A 17,365-nucleotide genomic window follows, 5' to 3' on the forward strand; every position below is an offset into this window, starting at 1 on the left:
TGCCCGCAGACAGACACACGCTGTCGAGCTGCTGGAGGACGACGCCCGCGCGCTGCTCAAGGAGCCCCGGCGCTGCGCCGTGGCCGCCACTGGTGCGGTGGCCGCCGCCGCCGCCGCCGCCGCCGCTGCGGCCACTGAGGGCGGGGAGCTATCGCCTAAGGAGGAGCTCCTGCTGCACCCTGAGGACGCTGAGGGCAAGGACGGCGAGGACAGCGTGTGTCTGTCTGCGGGCAGCGATTCGGAGGAGGGGCTGCTGAAGCGCAAACAGCGGCGCTACCGCACCACGTTCACCAGCTACCAGCTGGAGGAACTGGAGCGGGCCTTCCAGAAGACGCACTACCCAGACGTCTTCACTAGGTAGGCGAGAGGGGCGGGCGCGGCGGTAGCTGGCGGAGAGCGCGAGCGGGCCCCGGCGAGGGAAGGCGGGCGGGCAGGGGCCCCGGGTTCGGGCCAGGGACTTGGCTCCTGGACTCGGCCCAGGTGTGCCCTCCCAACGCACCCACCCCTGCTCACGAAAAACTCCCCACACCCAACCCCACCCCTACTCCGGCCTTTAAGTTTGGACTGGGATGATTCCTTTCCTTCCCAAAGTCTCTCCAGTGTAATTTTTTTTTTTTTCAAATTACAAGTTTTAGTTAGAGAAAAACGGCCTCTCCAAAGAGTGCCCGAAAGCGCCACCTCGGAGGCACGCGCACCCCAGAGCACAGACGCCGGAGCCCAGGCGCTGCGGGCCGGGCCTTGTCCCAGGCGAGGCTTAGGAAGCGCCGCGGGCCCTCGCGGTCAAAGCAAAAACAGGGGCTATTTTTGGCCGCTGTGTGGTGCGCGCTCCCCCCCACCCCACCCCCATGCCCCAGGAGCCTGGTGCGTATCAGTTACGCTGTTCGCTGTTCACAGTGAAGCTGGAGCCCCTGCCTGCGGAGAAGCCCTTTAAAAAGATTCAAGTTCTGTGGTTTGAGGACTTCTGAAAGAACGGAAGCAAGTCAGAGCTGGGCAGGGTTTGGTATCTGTACATCTGCGGGGCACCAGCCAGAATCTTCCCTCTCATCCCTGTCCTCTCTTGCCACACCCACGTTAAGCCCAGCACTCGTTTATTGTACGCGGGTTTACAGGGGTGCGCAGGACTACTGGCTGCCTGGCAGACAGTAGACAAAACGGCTGGGGCGGGGGGCGACTTTTCCTCTTTGGACGGCTGTCCAGCCAGGGTGTTCCGCCTGGTCACGCTCCACTTCCCTCTTACCTGAGGGTTTCGGGGAAAGAGGTGAGATGACTGGACCCCAAGGGCCCCAGCTGGTTCGTCCAGCCTGGGGCGCTGGCCGGCCTGGGGGCCTTCCTCTCCCACCCTAAGGCCAAGGTCTGGGCTCAGGCGAGGAGCCAGCGTCAAGGCAAACCTCCCTCGGTGGGTAGCAAGTAACGGATGGGTGTCTGCCGGACGCAGAGCTTGTCAAGCTCCGGCAGCTCCTTCGCTCAAGACGTGGGCAGCTTTTCAATATGCGTTTTAGAAGCCGAAGGCTGCCCGCCCCTTTGAACCCGAGGAAGAACCGCTGCTCGCTGCTCGGAGCTCAGGAGGCCCGAGCCAACTCTCAAGTGTTGATCTGGCAAGTAATTGCCAAACTCTCCTGAGCAGTCATGGAAAAGAGTGGATCTGATGCTGGCAGGCACTACACTTGGTCATCCCTGGAGCTAAAGTTGGTCCTCCCCTATATCATCCAGTCCCTTCACCATCTTTTAAAAAAGAACATAAATTTTTAAATCGGTGTGTGCTATGAACTAGCTACCTAGCTGACCTGCTTTTTGCATTTGTGACACATGTGTATTTCAAAGGAAGAAAACGATGAGGTGTCATTTGGCATCCAGGTCTGCCCTTTTTTAGCTTCTCCAGGGGGAACCGTAGTATGTGAAGGGGGGGAGCTCATCTTCGCCTGCCGGTGCCCACCTCTTTCCCACTGGGGGTTATTTAGAGCCTGGGTCAGGCGGGGAGCCGCCCAAAAGTGTGGTTTTACATTTGCTGGTGCTCACTGCAGCAGGGGGCAACGGAAAGCGCTTGGTGAACCGGTTTTCTTTCCTGGTCCTGAAGTTTCAGGTGTGGACCGGCGGGGGTGGGGGTGGGGGTGGGGGGTGGTGGCGGGCTGCCAGCAGTGCAGACCCGGGTCCCAGGCTGGGGCAGCCCCGGATCTTTCATATTAGCGGGGGTAGAGCCACTTATTCTCTCGAGCTCATATTTTTGGTAAACAGGTCGTAAGCCATTTTACAGCATCTTAATGGTTTCCTATTTGCCTTAATTGTCGCAGTAATAACTGCAATGACGGGGTAGGGTTTCAGTTAAATTGACTTCCCCTGAGATGGGCAGGGTTTGTAGTGGGCACTGGAGTCAGGAGGTGCGCAGAATTTTGTTTAATCAAAAAATTACCCCACTGAACTCTTAACAAGCTTAACATATCTCCAGAGGGTAATGGGGAGTATGACCTAAGGGGAGAGGGAGGGAGGGGGGGGATAGAGAGATGGAGGGAAAGGCAAAGAGCTGGAGAGGGAGAGAGAGAGAAGCGGGGAGGGGGGGAGAGTAGGGTGGGGAGGGAGGCAGAAGAAAAAATTTCAAGGCAGAGAGACACCAAGGGCAGGAAGAACATTTTTGGTTGAATACCGAGTTCTCCCATGTAATGTTAGGACAGAAGAGGCCGTAAGCATTGTGTGCCTGTGTGTTTCTTGTCCAACTCTGGCTAAAGGGAGAGTGGGGGCAAATCCGAAGACCCAGTTAGGCTTACGGACTAAAGAAGCCCCCCTTGTCCCTCGTGAATATAGTCTGATACGATATAATACTCTATATCCAGCGATGCGCTGTGTGTTTTTATGTTTTCAATCAAATAGCAGGCACTTGGGTGATGAAGGAATCACGATGCCCATCTGTTTGGGGGTGAGGGCGGGCAGCCAGGGGAGACCCTAATGGAGGAGGCATGCCAGCAAGGGGAAGGTGGCTGAGAGGGCTTGCCAGAGCCTGCTGTGACCTCCTGTCTGTGTGTTGCTTTCTTACAGGGAGGAATTGGCCATGAGGCTGGACTTGACGGAGGCCCGAGTCCAGGTGAGCTGCACCACAGGGACAGAGAGGAAGGAGGGGGAGGAGTGGGGAGAGGAGTGGGAGAGAGAGGGGGTGGATGGGTTGGGGGAGTGAGACCCCCTTCATAAAATGAAGAGAAGCAGAATCAGAAAAAAATAGACCCAAACACTCATGCACAGAAAGATTAAAATGTGAAGAGCTGGGAGGTTGGAGGGGAAGGTTTCTGGGTTTGGGAGCCTTGAGGAAGGAGTGAGTCCAGGATCAGAAGAGGGGTTTCAGGGTCCCTGCACGGCAGTCAGGAGCCCCCCGGTTCCACCGCCCCTATAGGAAACAATCGGAGGACTGACTTCTCCTGATTGAAATAATGGGATGGAGCATGGATTTGGTTGTTAGACAAATCCGCTCAGCTCCAAGCAGGTATTTGGCTGCGATTAAGTCTCCAATCGGGCTTCATAAAAGCCCACTTAGTGCTAGAACAAACAGGGCCATTTGAAGGCAAAATGCTGTTTGATTTTCCCTCCGCCCTCACAAGGAGCTGGCTAATGCTATTTGATTTCCCATTTTTTATAGCAATGAGCCCACATTGATCTAATAGGGAGTGAGTGCAATGCTATTAAAGGTGTTTGCAGCCCCATACCAGAGTGCATTTCCGAACCCAGGCCTCATAACCAAAGAGACGATCAACACTGGGCAGCCCCGATGGCCAACAGAAAACAGATGTCCCTGGGTTAGGAGCTGAGTGAATCACTTTACAGTCAAAATCAAGCGCTGATAAAGCACAATAAATTCCATATGGCTCATTTAATACACAACAGCTTCTTGCATTAGAGGGCTAATGATGAGGCCTGTCCCCTCCTTTCTGTTGACACATTTCTCCATTGTCAAACAGAGATGTGACAGCAACTCCGTATTTTCAGCTCAGGGGAACGAGTCGTGGGAAAGTTAAATAACTTTTAAAAAGAAAGAGAGCGCCCCCTCCCCTTCTCCTCTCTCCCTATTCACTGGAGAAGATGTAATTAAGTGAATATGAATTATTAGAGTCCTTTCGTTTACCTTTGGGGGGCCTCAGAGGTATTAATTCAATAATGAGGAATTGCAGGGGGACATCTTGATGATTGCAGTTGAGCCAGGAAGAGACGATCTGTCTGCAAAAGGTTTCCACGTTCTTTGAGGGCATTCTGCCTCCGCTGCCCCCCTCCCTTCCTTTACTGCTTTCACTGCCATCGAAGAGTGGTGGATATTCTCGTCTAGACAGATTTGGATACACAAAAGCTGCCCACCCAGCCTGGTCCCATCTAGTCTTACTTTTTCAAGCCTCTGAATTTCCACACTACAGTGTTTCTCCAATTCACAAACAGATTGTTTGAGGGCTGTAGAACCTTATGGATGGGCCCCCTTTCAGCAGAATTTGAAATAATCAACCGATGTGGATTCTCGATTTCTCTTGCCAAAGGTGGTTGTCTAGAAGTGAAGCCCAGCTTAGATACCAGGGCTAGTACGACAAGCTCCAAGTGTGTATATATGAAAGGCACGGATGTCTTCACATATAAAAAAAGACACACAAAGTCCTCTGGGATCATTTACATTATATTTTCCTATAACTCTGTATAGCCCTGGAGTTCATTCTTAATTTTTAGACTTGTGTGCAGGCATCAACCCAAGCCTAAAAATATTAATGCCTTCAGGGGAGAAGGAGCATATCTTATTAGCTGTGGGTGTGATGAGCAGGTCACATAAAAATAATTTCATGCTCCTGGGAGTTATTTTTAGACCATGGTAGCTGCCACATTTCAGGTAAAGGTCTCTACTAAAACTGCTTTCTATTAACAATTAGGAAGATACCTTGTGCTGGAAACATCCCCCAAGCCTAGAACTGTCTTATTTAAATAACCTGTTTAAACCACATCCCGCAAAGAAATCAAGGGCCTGTTAGCTCTGAAGATGTGTAAAGTCTACAGGTAGCCCGCACTCTGATTTCTGTTTGTCCAGGGATTGCTGCGTACCTGGGCCTGGCAGGCAGCACCTTCCTGGCTAGAACCAAGCCCTGCATAGAGCCCCCGCAGAGAGCAGGCCCCAGGCCCCAGATTCCCTTTCCCGGAGAACTGCCCCCCCAATGTATGCTTGTTTGCTGGGGTAAACCCAGCTTTTCCCTCCTGCCCAGCTTTCCTCAAGCTCCAGAATCCAGCTTAGTGCTCTTAGGTGTTCAATAAATATTTCTGGAAAGAATAAATGAACCGCCTCCCCGAGATCCCCTTTTCCACACAGCAGGGATTTTGCCAGCTCTTGGGTAAACCTGAAATAGGCGGAACCCGCTGGTATGCAGCAGAGAGCCGATATGTGTTCATCTCTGGGTGGCTGCCCACTGCCAAGAGTCACTGTCCAAGGCGAGCTTTCACATGCTTTAGGTTATTCATTCCACATAACAGCCTTATGAGTGAAGTTTTATTATCACCATTTTACAGATTAGAAAACTGAGGTTGAGAGGTTTTTAAGCGACGTGTCTAGAGATGCGCTGCAAGCAGATGGCAGCGGAGACGTTTAAACCTCGGTTTCCCTATCTCTAAACACTCGGGACTACTTTCTTCCAACTTGGAAAGGAACTAGGCTGTTTGAAATACGCGCTGGAAAGGCTTTGCTTGCCCTGTGTTTCCTGCTGGCTTTAAGTTTGGGCTCCTTTTCGCCACCAGTTTGTTTGGCCCCCAGAGGTGTCTTCGGATAACCTGAGGCCAGAGAGGGGCGAGTGGGCGCCGGCCTCGGTGGAAAGGAGGAGGGGGCCTCGGTGGAAAGGAGGAGGGGCCCCCGCAGCACTAAGGGGGGTGGAGAGGAGGCCGGGTCGCCCCCCCCCCCCCCCCCCCCCCCCCAGCGGCCCGCCGACCCCGGCTCTCTCCGCCTTGCAGGTCTGGTTCCAGAACCGTCGGGCGAAGTGGCGCAAGCGGGAGAAGGCGGGCGCGCAGACCCATCCTCCCGGGCTGCCCTTCCCCGGGCCGCTCTCGGCCACCCACCCGCTGAGCCCTTACCTGGACGCCAGCCCCTTCCCTCCGCACCACCCAGCGCTCGACTCGGCCTGGACGGCCGCCGCCGCCGCCGCCGCCGCCGCCTTCCCGAGCCTACCTCCGCCTCCTGGCTCGGCCAGCCTGCCGCCCAGCGGGGCGCCGCTGGGCCTGAGCACTTTCCTCGGAGCCGCTGTGTTCCGACACCCGGCCTTCATCAGCCCTGCGTTCGGCAGGTAACGCGCGGCCTCGGGGAGTCTGTCTGTCTGTCTGTCTCATACACACACAGAGGCTGGGGTCAGGGAGGAGGCCGGAGACAGGAGACAGGCAGCGGCTCCACATCTTCGTTCTTTGGCCAACTCCCAGAGATTTAGCCAAAGAAAATACTCTCTAATTTTGCCTCAAACAGTGTGGCTCTCGAAGGGAATGACTTGGGACCGAGCAGCAAAGGGGAGGGCGGTGGCAGTAACAACAGCCGTGACAACTGGGAGTGTTCAGTGAAAGCTGTAAAAGTGCCAGTTGAAGGCAGCAACCGCTCAGACCATAGGTGGTTATGTGTGTAACCGTGTACACGTGTAGCCTACAGAGCTGGGACGACTCTTCAAATTTTGCAAAAATCCTTCCCCATGCTCCAAAGCCTGGCAGAGGAACACAGCTCTGGTTTCCACAGGAGCCCTGGAGCCACCGGCCCTCTGGGTTGCAAAGAATTCTTTCTTCTTCCCCAGACTCTAACTTCCCTGTCACTCAAGTGACCCGCTGCCAACCATACCCCATATGTGCAACCCCCGACCCGCACGGCGGCACAAGACAACGAAATAAAAGAAACAGTTCATCGTATATTATAATTCCCTTTCTTTAAATGAACATCGAATGATGAAATAAAAAGTCTGTATAATCACCCAGACAAAGAAACAAAGGAGGGATGTATTAAGTTGGAAAGTGCAGTGAAAATAAAACTGAATGCAGCTTCAATGATCTCTCTTTGGGAGAACAAAGAAATAATAGATTCATCCAACTGCGCAGCCACTTAACAAAAATCATCTCAGAGAAAAGTTTCAAAAAAAGACACTAAGTAAAAGTAGTTTCATGTAACAAACTGATAAAATAAACAGCGAGTGCACTGAAGTGTAGTTAGTGACTCAGTTTACCTATGGAAACAGGGCATCGTACACCCCCTCCAGGCCACACTTTATTAGTTTTTCTGGGAAAACAACTTTAAGTCCTGTGTCCCTCCGAACCACCCCCCTCCCGCCCCCTTTTCCTTTCGACAAGTGACTTGTAGAAGCTGGCAAAGCACGGCTGGAGTACCAGACTTCGAGATTTGGAGAGGCTGCAAGAGGAGTGCGGTGGGGGTGGCATGAGGGGTGGAGGGGGGCTTGGGAGAAGCGGGAGGCTCTCCTCGAACCCTAGTGGGCGCATTTCTAATCGTGGAAACTCCGAGTCGGCCCTGCAGGAGTTCGGAGCCGGAACCCTGCGAGCGGGGGAGGGGGGGGGGGAGGGGAAATGGGGGGGGCTTGGGGGGGGTAGTGTCGGGTGGCCAGGGGTGGCTCTGGCCTCAGCTTCAGGTCCGCTGTGCTGTGCGAAGGGGGTGGAGGCGCGGCGAGAAGCAATCCCGGCGCCGCCTGGAGTTGGTGGCACGGACTGGGATCCCAGGCTTGGGGGCCCAGGCTTGCGCGTCGCCGTGCACCGCGCGAGGGGGTCGCGGGTTCGGGGGCTCTCTGGGGCACGAGGCTGCAGGACGCAGGGAAGGCGACGGGGCAAGAGTGTCGCCGCGCCGGGACGCGGGGCGTCTGGCGGGTCAGAGCGGCCTGTCGAGCGGAAATCAACAGGCGGGCGCCCCCCACCCCCACCTCGCGGTCGTTGGCTGGGCACCGGCGGCTCAGTCTGGCGCGGGAGGGTGGCCGGGTCGGCGGCAAGGCCAGCAAACCAGGCCAGCTTTTCCAGGGCAAAAGGAGCCCCCGGCCGAGAAGGCGCCCTAGGGAGAGTACAAAGTCTGCAGCGTAGGTCTTGATCAGTTTTCACTCCACCTTCTCCCTTTTTTCTCTTTTTTTTATTCCTCCCTCTATCTCTCTTCTCCTTTTTCTCTTTGTCTTTCTTCTCTCCCCTGGCAATGGGAGCTCCCCGTCTGAGAATACAGCCCCTTCTTATGCGAAAGCACGGAATCCAGGCAATTGGGCCGTTGGCTTTTGGGCCACAGGACCTGCCTCTGCCCTGGCCCTGATCCCTTCAGAATACCAGGCCCCTTGGCCTTTCCACCCCCCCCCCGCCCCCTCCGTCGGTTCCCTCCTCTAGTAAAGTCCTCTCGGAGCACCTCAGCCTCCCACCCATGCTCCCACCTGCTCCGCAGCCCGTGGCCCACCCTAGCCCTGCGACTCTGGGCTTCTTGCGGCGGCGCCCGTCTGCACCCCTGTGTGGCCCTCTGCTCCCCCGGTGAGAGGCGGCGGGAAACGCTGCCTACCCCCGCCTCCCCTGCCCCCCGCCCCCCGCCCGGCGCTGCGCTCAGCTCCCGAGGCCGTGACCGCGCTGTTTGCTCTCCCTGCAGGCTCTTTTCCACCATGGCCCCCCTGACCAGCGCGTCGACCGCGGCCGCGCTCCTGAGACAGCCCACGCCGGCCGTGGAGGGCGCGGTGGCGTCGGGCGCGCTGGCCGACCCGGCCACCGCGGCCGCAGACAGACGCGCCTCTAGCATAGCGGCGCTGAGGCTCAAGGCCAAGGAGCACGCCGCGCAGCTCACGCAGCTCAACATCCTGCCGGGCACCAGCACGGGCAAGGAGGTGTGCTAAAGGCTGCCCTCCACCCTCGCGCCCCGGGCGCATCCCGAAAGGTCACCTCACTCAGCACCACTCAAGACCAAATGGAAACAGAGGACCAGCACACTCCCGAGACGGCACTGAGAGAGCGCAGCCGCCTTCGCAGCAGCCTGGATGCGGGCAAGGCAGCCCCTGGCGCTCCCGGACGTGGCACCTCCTCGGCTGGCTGTCCACCCGCCCCTGCCCCTGCCCCCTGTCCCCGCCACTGCCAACCTCGCTCCCCCTCGAACGTCCACTCTCTCCCGTTCTTACTTTGCTGAAAATATCGGGGAGGTTTTCTCTCCAAGACACCTGGTACTGAAGTTAAAAAATTAGAAAACCCAACCCCCCCCTCCCTTCTGGCACCCCACTTAGCTTTTTTTTTTTTAAACAGCATTTTGGCGCTCTAAGTTGATCTCCCCAGCGTGGGCCCCGGTGTGAAGCCAGGGCCAGGGAAGCGAATGCGAATCTGTAAGATAGCTAACAGTGCACTTAACAGAAAGGGGCGTCTTGTTCTTGTTCTCTTCTTTATCATACACCAACCAAGGTTTTTATATCAAACCAAAGGGAATTACTCTGCTAGAATATGGACTGTTGAAGTCACCAAACTGTGATTATTGATTCTGTACATACCATTGTTATTAAAAAAAAAAAAAAGAACAGAGCTTTGTATATTTGAAATGTTATAACGCAATTGCACTCAGCGTGGTATGGTAAAAGTTTGTCCTCCTGTAGATTCTTACTGTGTTGTAGATACGGTAGGGTTCCTAGACAAATATTTATGTACTCAAGCCCTTTATTTAACTTATTAACTGTAGAGGCTTCCGAAACCTTCAAGATAAAGGCAATGGTACAGTACTTTTGTGTAATGTGTAATTGTTATCACTTTTCCTTGCTATCTAGTGGAGAAGTGTCACGCTCAAAATAAAAAAAAAAATTATATGTTTAACAAAAGGAAGTGTGAATGCTCTATGCAGGCGCTATGGGGTCAGCAGACCCGGGGCCCCCCAGAGGCCAGGGGGTGGGCTCTGGCTCCCCGGCACCTCCTCGGTTCATCTGCAAGCGCGTTTTCCTGGCAGAGGCCCCAGGTTTGAATGTGATCCTCAAAGGGATTCGGGTTTCCTTCCATAAGTTAAGAACGCCGCCGCAGCGCTTTCCGCCGCATCTCGGCTTCCCCGGGTCGTGCCGCAGCGGGCGCTGAGGGTCCGGGGCTACGGACGTGGGGTGGGCCCGAGGGGGGTCGGTGGGTGGACGGTAGGCGTTGTTGACGGTGGAGATAGAAATTTGAAGCGAGCGGGAGTCTTGGCTCGGAAGGTGAAGGAAACTGTTCGTGGAAAGTGCCACGTAGCAAGGAAGTGCGCAGTCCGAGATGACAGGTAATGGCGAGAGCAAGAAGCCCAGGCGCTGGCTTCCGAGGGGGCGGGCTCCACAGTATACCCGCGGGGAGGAGGGTGCGTGTGTGTGTGTGTGTGGGTGTGGGTGTGTGAGAGAGAGAGAGAGAGAGAGAGAAGAGACCGAGAGAGGGAGAGGGAGAGAGAGAACGCAGAAACAGTGATGGAAAGGCAGCGAGGGGTATCCAAGTGGCAGATCTTAACTCGACAAATGTCATTACATCACTTATCCAGGCACTGGGAAATGTATACATTTTAAAAAATCTAAACAACTCAGGTTTCTTGAGAGGAGACCCGCACAGATTTGCAATCTGTAACCCCCTCGGCGCACTCCTCCCCGCGCCGGGAACCGTGGCTTCTCCCCTCCCTTCCCCCCTCCCCCCCTCCCGGCCCTTCCTGCGCCCCTCCCGGTGACCGCGGAGTAAGCCCGCCCGCGGGGGCTGGGTCTCGCCGACGCTCCCAGGGTGATGGGAAAGGGAAGAGAAGCTTAATTAGTTTCAATTTGTAGTAATTAGCGCGCCGGACCTTTGGGGAGAGGGGCAGGCGGGGGGTGGGGTGCTGTCGCGGCGTGACTACCGGGCTCGCGGAGCGGGTGCCAGCCGCCCCGCCAGGCCGTGGGCCAGTCGGGCGTCGTGGGGGGCGGGGGCGAGTCTCTGGGCCGGCCGTCGGCTTCCGCGCGCACTCCCGGGCCGCGCCCTGCTGAAGGGGGGGGCGAGTCCCCTTGCGGCTGGGGAGCGCAAGTGTGCGCGGCCGAGGGGCAGGTGCGCGGTCGGGCAGAGGTCGGCGGCAACTCGGGGGGGTGGGGCGGGGTAACCCGCTCGGCAGCTGCCGCGCTCAGGCCCGGGTGTCCTCGGCTCGCCCACCCTGCCCTGAAATCCGGAGCCCCCGCCTGCTGGGAAATTTGGGGAGCGCGCCCACGGACTTCGCGGGCCCTGGGCCGTCGGGTGGGCCACCGCCGCCGAGCCCCGGCTCCGGACTCGCAAAGGGCGGAGCTCGAAAGCAGAAGCCCGGCCTAGGGCATGGGGGGGCGGGGGGAGCAGGCCGCCCACCACCTCTCCTCGGCCACTGCGGCCACACACTCCTTTCTCGACTTTAGCAGGCCCGGCGGGAACTTTCTAGGGCATCCCCTGGAGATCTGAGTGCCTCAAACCCCCAGGCTCCACCGGCTGTCCGGGTGTGAAGGCCCTTTCCTGGCGTGGGCAGGGTTACTCTGGAGTTTGGAGGTGGGGATGGGGGAGTGCAGGAGAAGAGGGAGTGAGGGAAAGGTTTTTTGTTGTTGTTTTTTGGTGGTCAATATCAATTTTCCGTCGATTTTGGCTTTTTGTTTAGGTACGGCTTTTTTTTTCCTCTCCAGGCTGCCAGTTGGATGGTATACGAGAAACAGTACCATTCTTCCTGTTAATGAACTCTTTTTTAAGTCATTTTTTCTCATTTGACCCTTCCATGGAGCAGAAGCAAATTGCGTGAAATTACCTCCAAGGATTACATTTATTACTGGCCAATGAGAACCCCTCGCCTTGTTTTACAAACTCTTAATCCTATGTCATTCTGATGCCCCAAACAAGCCCGGTCCTGGGCCTCCTATTCTTTCAACTTTCCCCAGCTGGAGGGACCTCATTCTGCACTTAATATTCCCCATAAATATCACACGCTAAAGACCCCCTGACTTCCAGCAAGTCCACATTAAACATGTGACATGTCACGCATGACAAACTCTGAGTATCTTTTCAAAGAAGCATTAAAAGCAAAGAAACCAATTTTCTTCTCCTTCCAAACCTCCCCAAGTGCTGAATGATGGGGATTGGAAAGAGCCACTGGAGCGTACTTAGGGGGATTTTATGAGATTTTCCAGAATGATTTAATCTTATTGTGAGCATTATTAATGAATGGCAACCCAATTTGGCCCCAATATCTGGGAACGCGGTCACAATGCTGGGAGCGGCTGACCGCCCTCCCCAACCTTAAGCAAACCTCTTCCACCGAGGAGGACATGCCGAGCCCAGGGGAGTTCCGGAGAGCCCCTGCGATGGGGGCATAGCTGTCCCCCATCACACCCAGGGCAGAATGCCCCACCACCTGCTTTCCCAGGGCCACCCCTACAGAGTCCTGGGGTGAGGGGTGATTGGGAGCCTCTGTGGGAAGGATGAGGGGAAGGGGAAAGTTAACTTGCTACATTTTCAGGCAGGCTAGCCGGGTCTGGATGAGGCCCTGGAAGGAAAGGCAAGAAGGGCATAATATGCGCCATAATATTATCAGAAGGTGCCCCTGTGTTCTTCTGTCACCAACCACCCATGGCCTGGAGCGTGGACGGTTGGGGCGGGCATCGTAGGCTTGTGCTGGGGAAAACGGAAGGAACATGAATTAGAGAGAGGGACTATTGGAGAAGGTTTGGCACGACTCGGGACTTGAAACTCAGACTTCAGCTAAAGTCACCGGTTATTGGCCCCAGTTTCCCATTTTTTTTCCTCCTATTAGCCCACTCCTCCTCCCTAATTGGGGCAAACATTTATTACTGTTGTTTTGCATTTGTAGAACCCAGAGACGAGGCACCCGTGGTTCTCCTTTTCGTATCATTTTGAGTGCGGAGATCTTACCGGATTGGAAGAGGGGGGCTGATGTTAGAGGGAAGGAAATTGTACATGGGCTCGTGGAGCTTGCGTTTAGAGGCGGAAAAAAATGTGTACGTGAGCATGTGTGCATGTGTATACACAGCAGTGTGTGTGGATGAAGGGGGGGTCTTAAATGGGGCCTAAAAGGGTATTTTGGAACCCTGAGTCCCAGGGAGCAACTGCGTATTTCACCGCCAGCGATAGGCTGGCTGGGGGGCGGGGAGGAGGAAACCCGCTACCTGACCGGGTGGGGGGAAAAAGCCTTTTACAAAGGAAAAAGTTGTGTTGTCTCTGGACGTTATGAACGGTCCACTTTGAAATATACATTTTTTCCTTTAAAGAAAAGGGAGCGATTACCAGTTATACATTAAGAAATGTCATTCAGTCATTTTTATTCATGCTCCGGAAATCTTCGTAAAAGCCTGAATCATACTTCTACAAGCAGCAATTTTGTTAATCCAGGGGGTTATTACTCTGGGCCCTTATTAGGTTCTACACCACTGCCAAGCAATCCTATAACCCTCTCAAAAGAAGTTTACCTCCCTGTTATAAAACCAGTAGTGGTATTTATACTGTGCAATAATTAGTGTATTACTTGAATCCACTAACACGTTCATTTCATCTCCGCACAAAACCTCTAGTCTGCTTATCGAAAGCTTGTGCCTCCTTTGGGGCTGGTAAAGCGGTGAAAGAGTGAATTGAAGGCTCGCTGCACTTTCTCCTTTTGCCTCGCCTTAATTCCCATCTCTTTTTGCTCTCATCCAATTAGCACAGTGTATTAAGCGGTTTATCATCTCATAGTCAGCTATTGAGAGAAACAAGGCGAGCACTTTGCAATAGAACCTGCGCTCCTTTGACACCCTCAGGTACTTACATATTCCACTGTGCTATGAATAATAGAGGAAGAATGGAGCGCTAATTCCCTCATCAAAGAATGCCTTGTCTGCTGCTTTGCTCAACAACACCATTCTGATCAAAAGAAAAGCAATAAAGCTTAGCATAACAAAACGAAACCTACTTATTAGCTTAGTGGTTAAATTAATGCAGAGCCGCTGCTATTCAAAACCAAGGTTTGAAAACAGCCTCCAACAACCTGATAATGCTGCCTTCGGGATGAAGGAATTTTAATCTGAAATTTGAGGCTGGCTCAGATGAGTTAATCTATTAAACTGCTATAAGGAAGCTCCACAGCAAAACGTTCAATTAAGAAATATTTAGGTGAGGGGAGAGAGAGAATGAGAGAGAGAGAGAAAGGGAGAGAGAGGAGGGAGGGAGGGAAAGCAAGGTGGCTTTAAGTTTGGGATGGGAGCACTGAATGGAGGGTCTGGGGCTTGGTGTGTTTTCCTTAAAACCCTGACACAAGATAGGGAAATGTGTTTCTGGAGTTTCCTTATCTTTGCATCACCCACCAAACGAATTTAAATGCTACATTTGGAAAAGCATGTTGATGTGCACGTGTGTTCGAGGTTAAGAGGTGGGGATGGGCAAGAGAAGGGGCTTGGTGGTCAAGGGAAGTGGATTCATCCCCTTTCCACATCCCCTCCCGAACCCCCATCTGTGAACTTTGATTAGCCTCCAAGAGTCACAAGATTAACTCTGTTTCCTGGACAAATTAAAATCTTGAGCATGATCTGTGTAGGATTTTCAACTTCTGGCCTTCCCTCTGCCCCCTTTAAATGAAGGAGAGTTGAGAGTTAGCCAGCGGTGGGTGTCCAAGATAAATGTGTACCCTGTTGTAGACAGATTCTACTGCCTACATTCTACAGGAGAGGTGCCCTTTTCAGAGGCATGGGACCGTGAGAGGAGCAGGGTTCTTTTAGGGCACCGTTTCCCAACTGGCCCAGATAAAATTCAGCCCAGAGGTTTAGCCTGGCCCAGTGTTCAAAATTTTATTTAAAAAAAAAATTAGTTGCCAAGGCTTAGAATTTGAGCCATTTTACGGAATATCTGGATTCCTGGCTTTTCTTGAAAACCGGATCATGGGGCCACCCTGGGCTCCAGCCCTTCCAGCATCACTGAGTAACCTCTGCCCTCTTTGGACAGGACGTACCCCTCTGGTCCACCACAGTCCCTGCCACTCTGTCCTGTGAGCCCGGCTCATTTCATCCGCTCAGTCTTAGTTAGCACTTGAGCTTAAGATCCTCACCCAGCAGCCTGTGGAGACATGTGGGTAGGCTCCCCCTTGCAAAGTGGGTGGCATTTCTGCACCTGTCCCACCCATTGCCCTATCACTGACAAAAATCAAGGAGTAGAAACCTTTCTCGGAGAAAAGTGAGTGCTAAGGAAAAGTGAGTGCTTCTCCAGTGTTCTAATAGATCCACTGGAATTCTTAAAGTTGCAGTTGCAATTTTCTGTAAAATTCAGGACTCTATATGTGCCTCCCAGAAAAACCCCACAACTGGAGTTCCAGATCTGAACAAGAAAGCATCTATGGCAGGGCGCCTGGGTGGCTCAGTTGGTTAAGTGTCTGCCTTCGGCTTGGGTCATGATCCCCGGGTCCTGGGATCAAGGCCTGCATCGGGCTCCCTGCTCGGCGGGGAGCCTGCTTCTCCCTCTGCCCCTCCACCCCCTTGTTCTTTCTCTCTCTCTCAAATGAATGGATAAAATCTTAAAAAAAAAAAAAAGAGAGAGAGAGAGAGAAAGCATCTATGGCTCCATTAGCTATTTTCGGGCCTGGGCCATGCTACGTCTAACTTTCTATAGATTTGCTACAGAAACAGGTCCTGCCCTCGTGGTGCTTGCTGGCTAGATGCAGAGACAAGAAACGGAGCAGTAATTAGTTATTTGAGTGTCCTGGAGTTTCTTGATGACCAAGTTCATGATAACTCTCTAATTGTATTTATCATAACCCCAGGTTCCAGAAACCAAGGAAAATACGCCTTCTCTTCAGAAAGCAATGTAGGGGCGTGGGCTCCAGAAACACACATGGGAGAACCATCTCTAGAACCTTATATGACAAAAACCATGGAAATCACACTTACGCCCTTCGTTTCCCAAAGCAACGTAGCTGCTCCCACTTGTGACAGGTTGGGGAGCCTGAGGTACCAGGCATTCATTCATTAACCGACAGGGCCGTACACCCAAAGTGTCTCTGCTTAGAACCTCTGTCTCTTATATAGAGGGGAAAGTGAGGGAGAGGAAAGAGAAAGCAAAGCAAGACAGAAGACAGTATCATCCTCACTGCTTTCACAAGGGCATTCACTAGGGTCCATGCTGAGTGACCTTTCTCCTGTGGGGGGCTTTTCTCCCAGGAGCCACTGGTCTTGTTCTCCAAAAGTAGACACCACTGGGCTCTTGGCTTAGCTCTCTGGCTGTCCAAGTCAGCAAAGCACATGAGAAACCTTACTTCGTCTCTTAAAGGACCCAAAGTCCACAGGAAATCCTCCCAAATGCTGCTCAGAACATTCGGACATATATCACTCAGGCATCTCAAAGCTGATTTCTGAGGTTTGGGATGGGGATGGCCTCCAGTCATCCCTTACTCCTGGCTGCCACCTCTAGCCAACATTTTGCACCTGATAAAGATTCACTGCAACTGCTTTCCTTTCAGAAAACTTTATTTAAGCAGGGGGGAAAAAAGCACAACATATTTTTTCTTTTAGAAAAACAGATAGGTGGACCTTTTTAAAAATATATAGCATAGTGTACAGGGGAAATATATTTTGTTAGTATCATCTTACCAATAATGTAATGGAAAGGCTGCTATATTGAAATACATTTGGCTTCCAGCAAAGAGGCACCACTGTGAAGAAATGAAAGAAAAAAAAAAAAAAAAAGAAAAGAAAAGAAAAGAAAAAACCAAAACAGCACCAGGGCTAATTAACCAAACCTCCTCCCAATTTCTTCTGAATACAACACAAGGATCCTTGCCCCAACCTCTACATATTTTGAAGGAAATGTTATAGGATATCAAATTATTTTAAATGTGTTTTCCTACTCTGTAAACCTTACCTGGACTTTCTACTTAAGGGGAAAAAAAGGAATGTGAGTGTAAAACACCTGCCCAGTATGTGTGTGCACGTGCAACTCTGGAGCGATTCAGTAAACAAGTAAGCTCTGTTTAATCTATTTAGTAAATGCAAGGCGTCTCTATCTCCCCCCTCGGCTACCTATATAAAAGACAAGACTGAAAAGGACAGCCACTCCTGGAGCCAGCGGCTGGGGCAACAGTTGGGTTGACTGGGTTTAATTGGCGTGTGAAAAGGCAAAATGTTAGCGCTACCAGGCTTCATAAATCTCTCTCTCTGGGGGCATCTCTGCTGAAGGCCCCGGGGCAAAGCCTGGGGTCCCCTGCATTCCAGCCACTCTCAATTAATTTCTCATCCCTCACCGACCCCTCCCCTCGAAATCCAGTCCCAAATACGAAGCAGCCAGCTCTTCAGCCGCTTTGCCGAGGGCTCTAGGCCGTGTTTCAATAGTAGGGTCTATACTGTGACAGGAAGGCTCTTCTGAGCTTCTCTGATGCTTGGTAGATGAGCGACTGGTGTGGTCCCCTGGTCCCCCGTCGGTCATGCCCCACCACCCCCAAGCCACATGT

The 17,365-nt window shown here is 53.1% G+C and overlaps 1 protein-coding gene across 1 annotated transcript in view; it reads left to right on the forward strand.

The window, feature by feature from the left end:
• ARX (aristaless related homeobox) overlaps positions 1–8,822 on the forward strand; it is an 11,093-nt gene extending 2,271 nt beyond the window's left edge. Inside the window, exons 3-6 of the mRNA XM_044911624.1 lie at positions 10–357; positions 3,028–3,073; positions 5,947–6,275; positions 8,582–8,822. Coding sequence (XP_044767559.1) covers positions 10–357; positions 3,028–3,073; positions 5,947–6,275; positions 8,582–8,822 — 964 coding nt within the window. The remainder of the gene's footprint in view (positions 1–9; positions 358–3,027; positions 3,074–5,946; positions 6,276–8,581) is intronic.
• Positions 8,823–17,365: the final 8,543 nt, after the last annotated feature.

This window comes from Neomonachus schauinslandi, chromosome X, assembly GCF_002201575.2.
Source record: "Neomonachus schauinslandi chromosome X, ASM220157v2, whole genome shotgun sequence".
Taxonomy (NCBI): domain Eukaryota; kingdom Metazoa; phylum Chordata; class Mammalia; order Carnivora; family Phocidae; genus Neomonachus; species Neomonachus schauinslandi.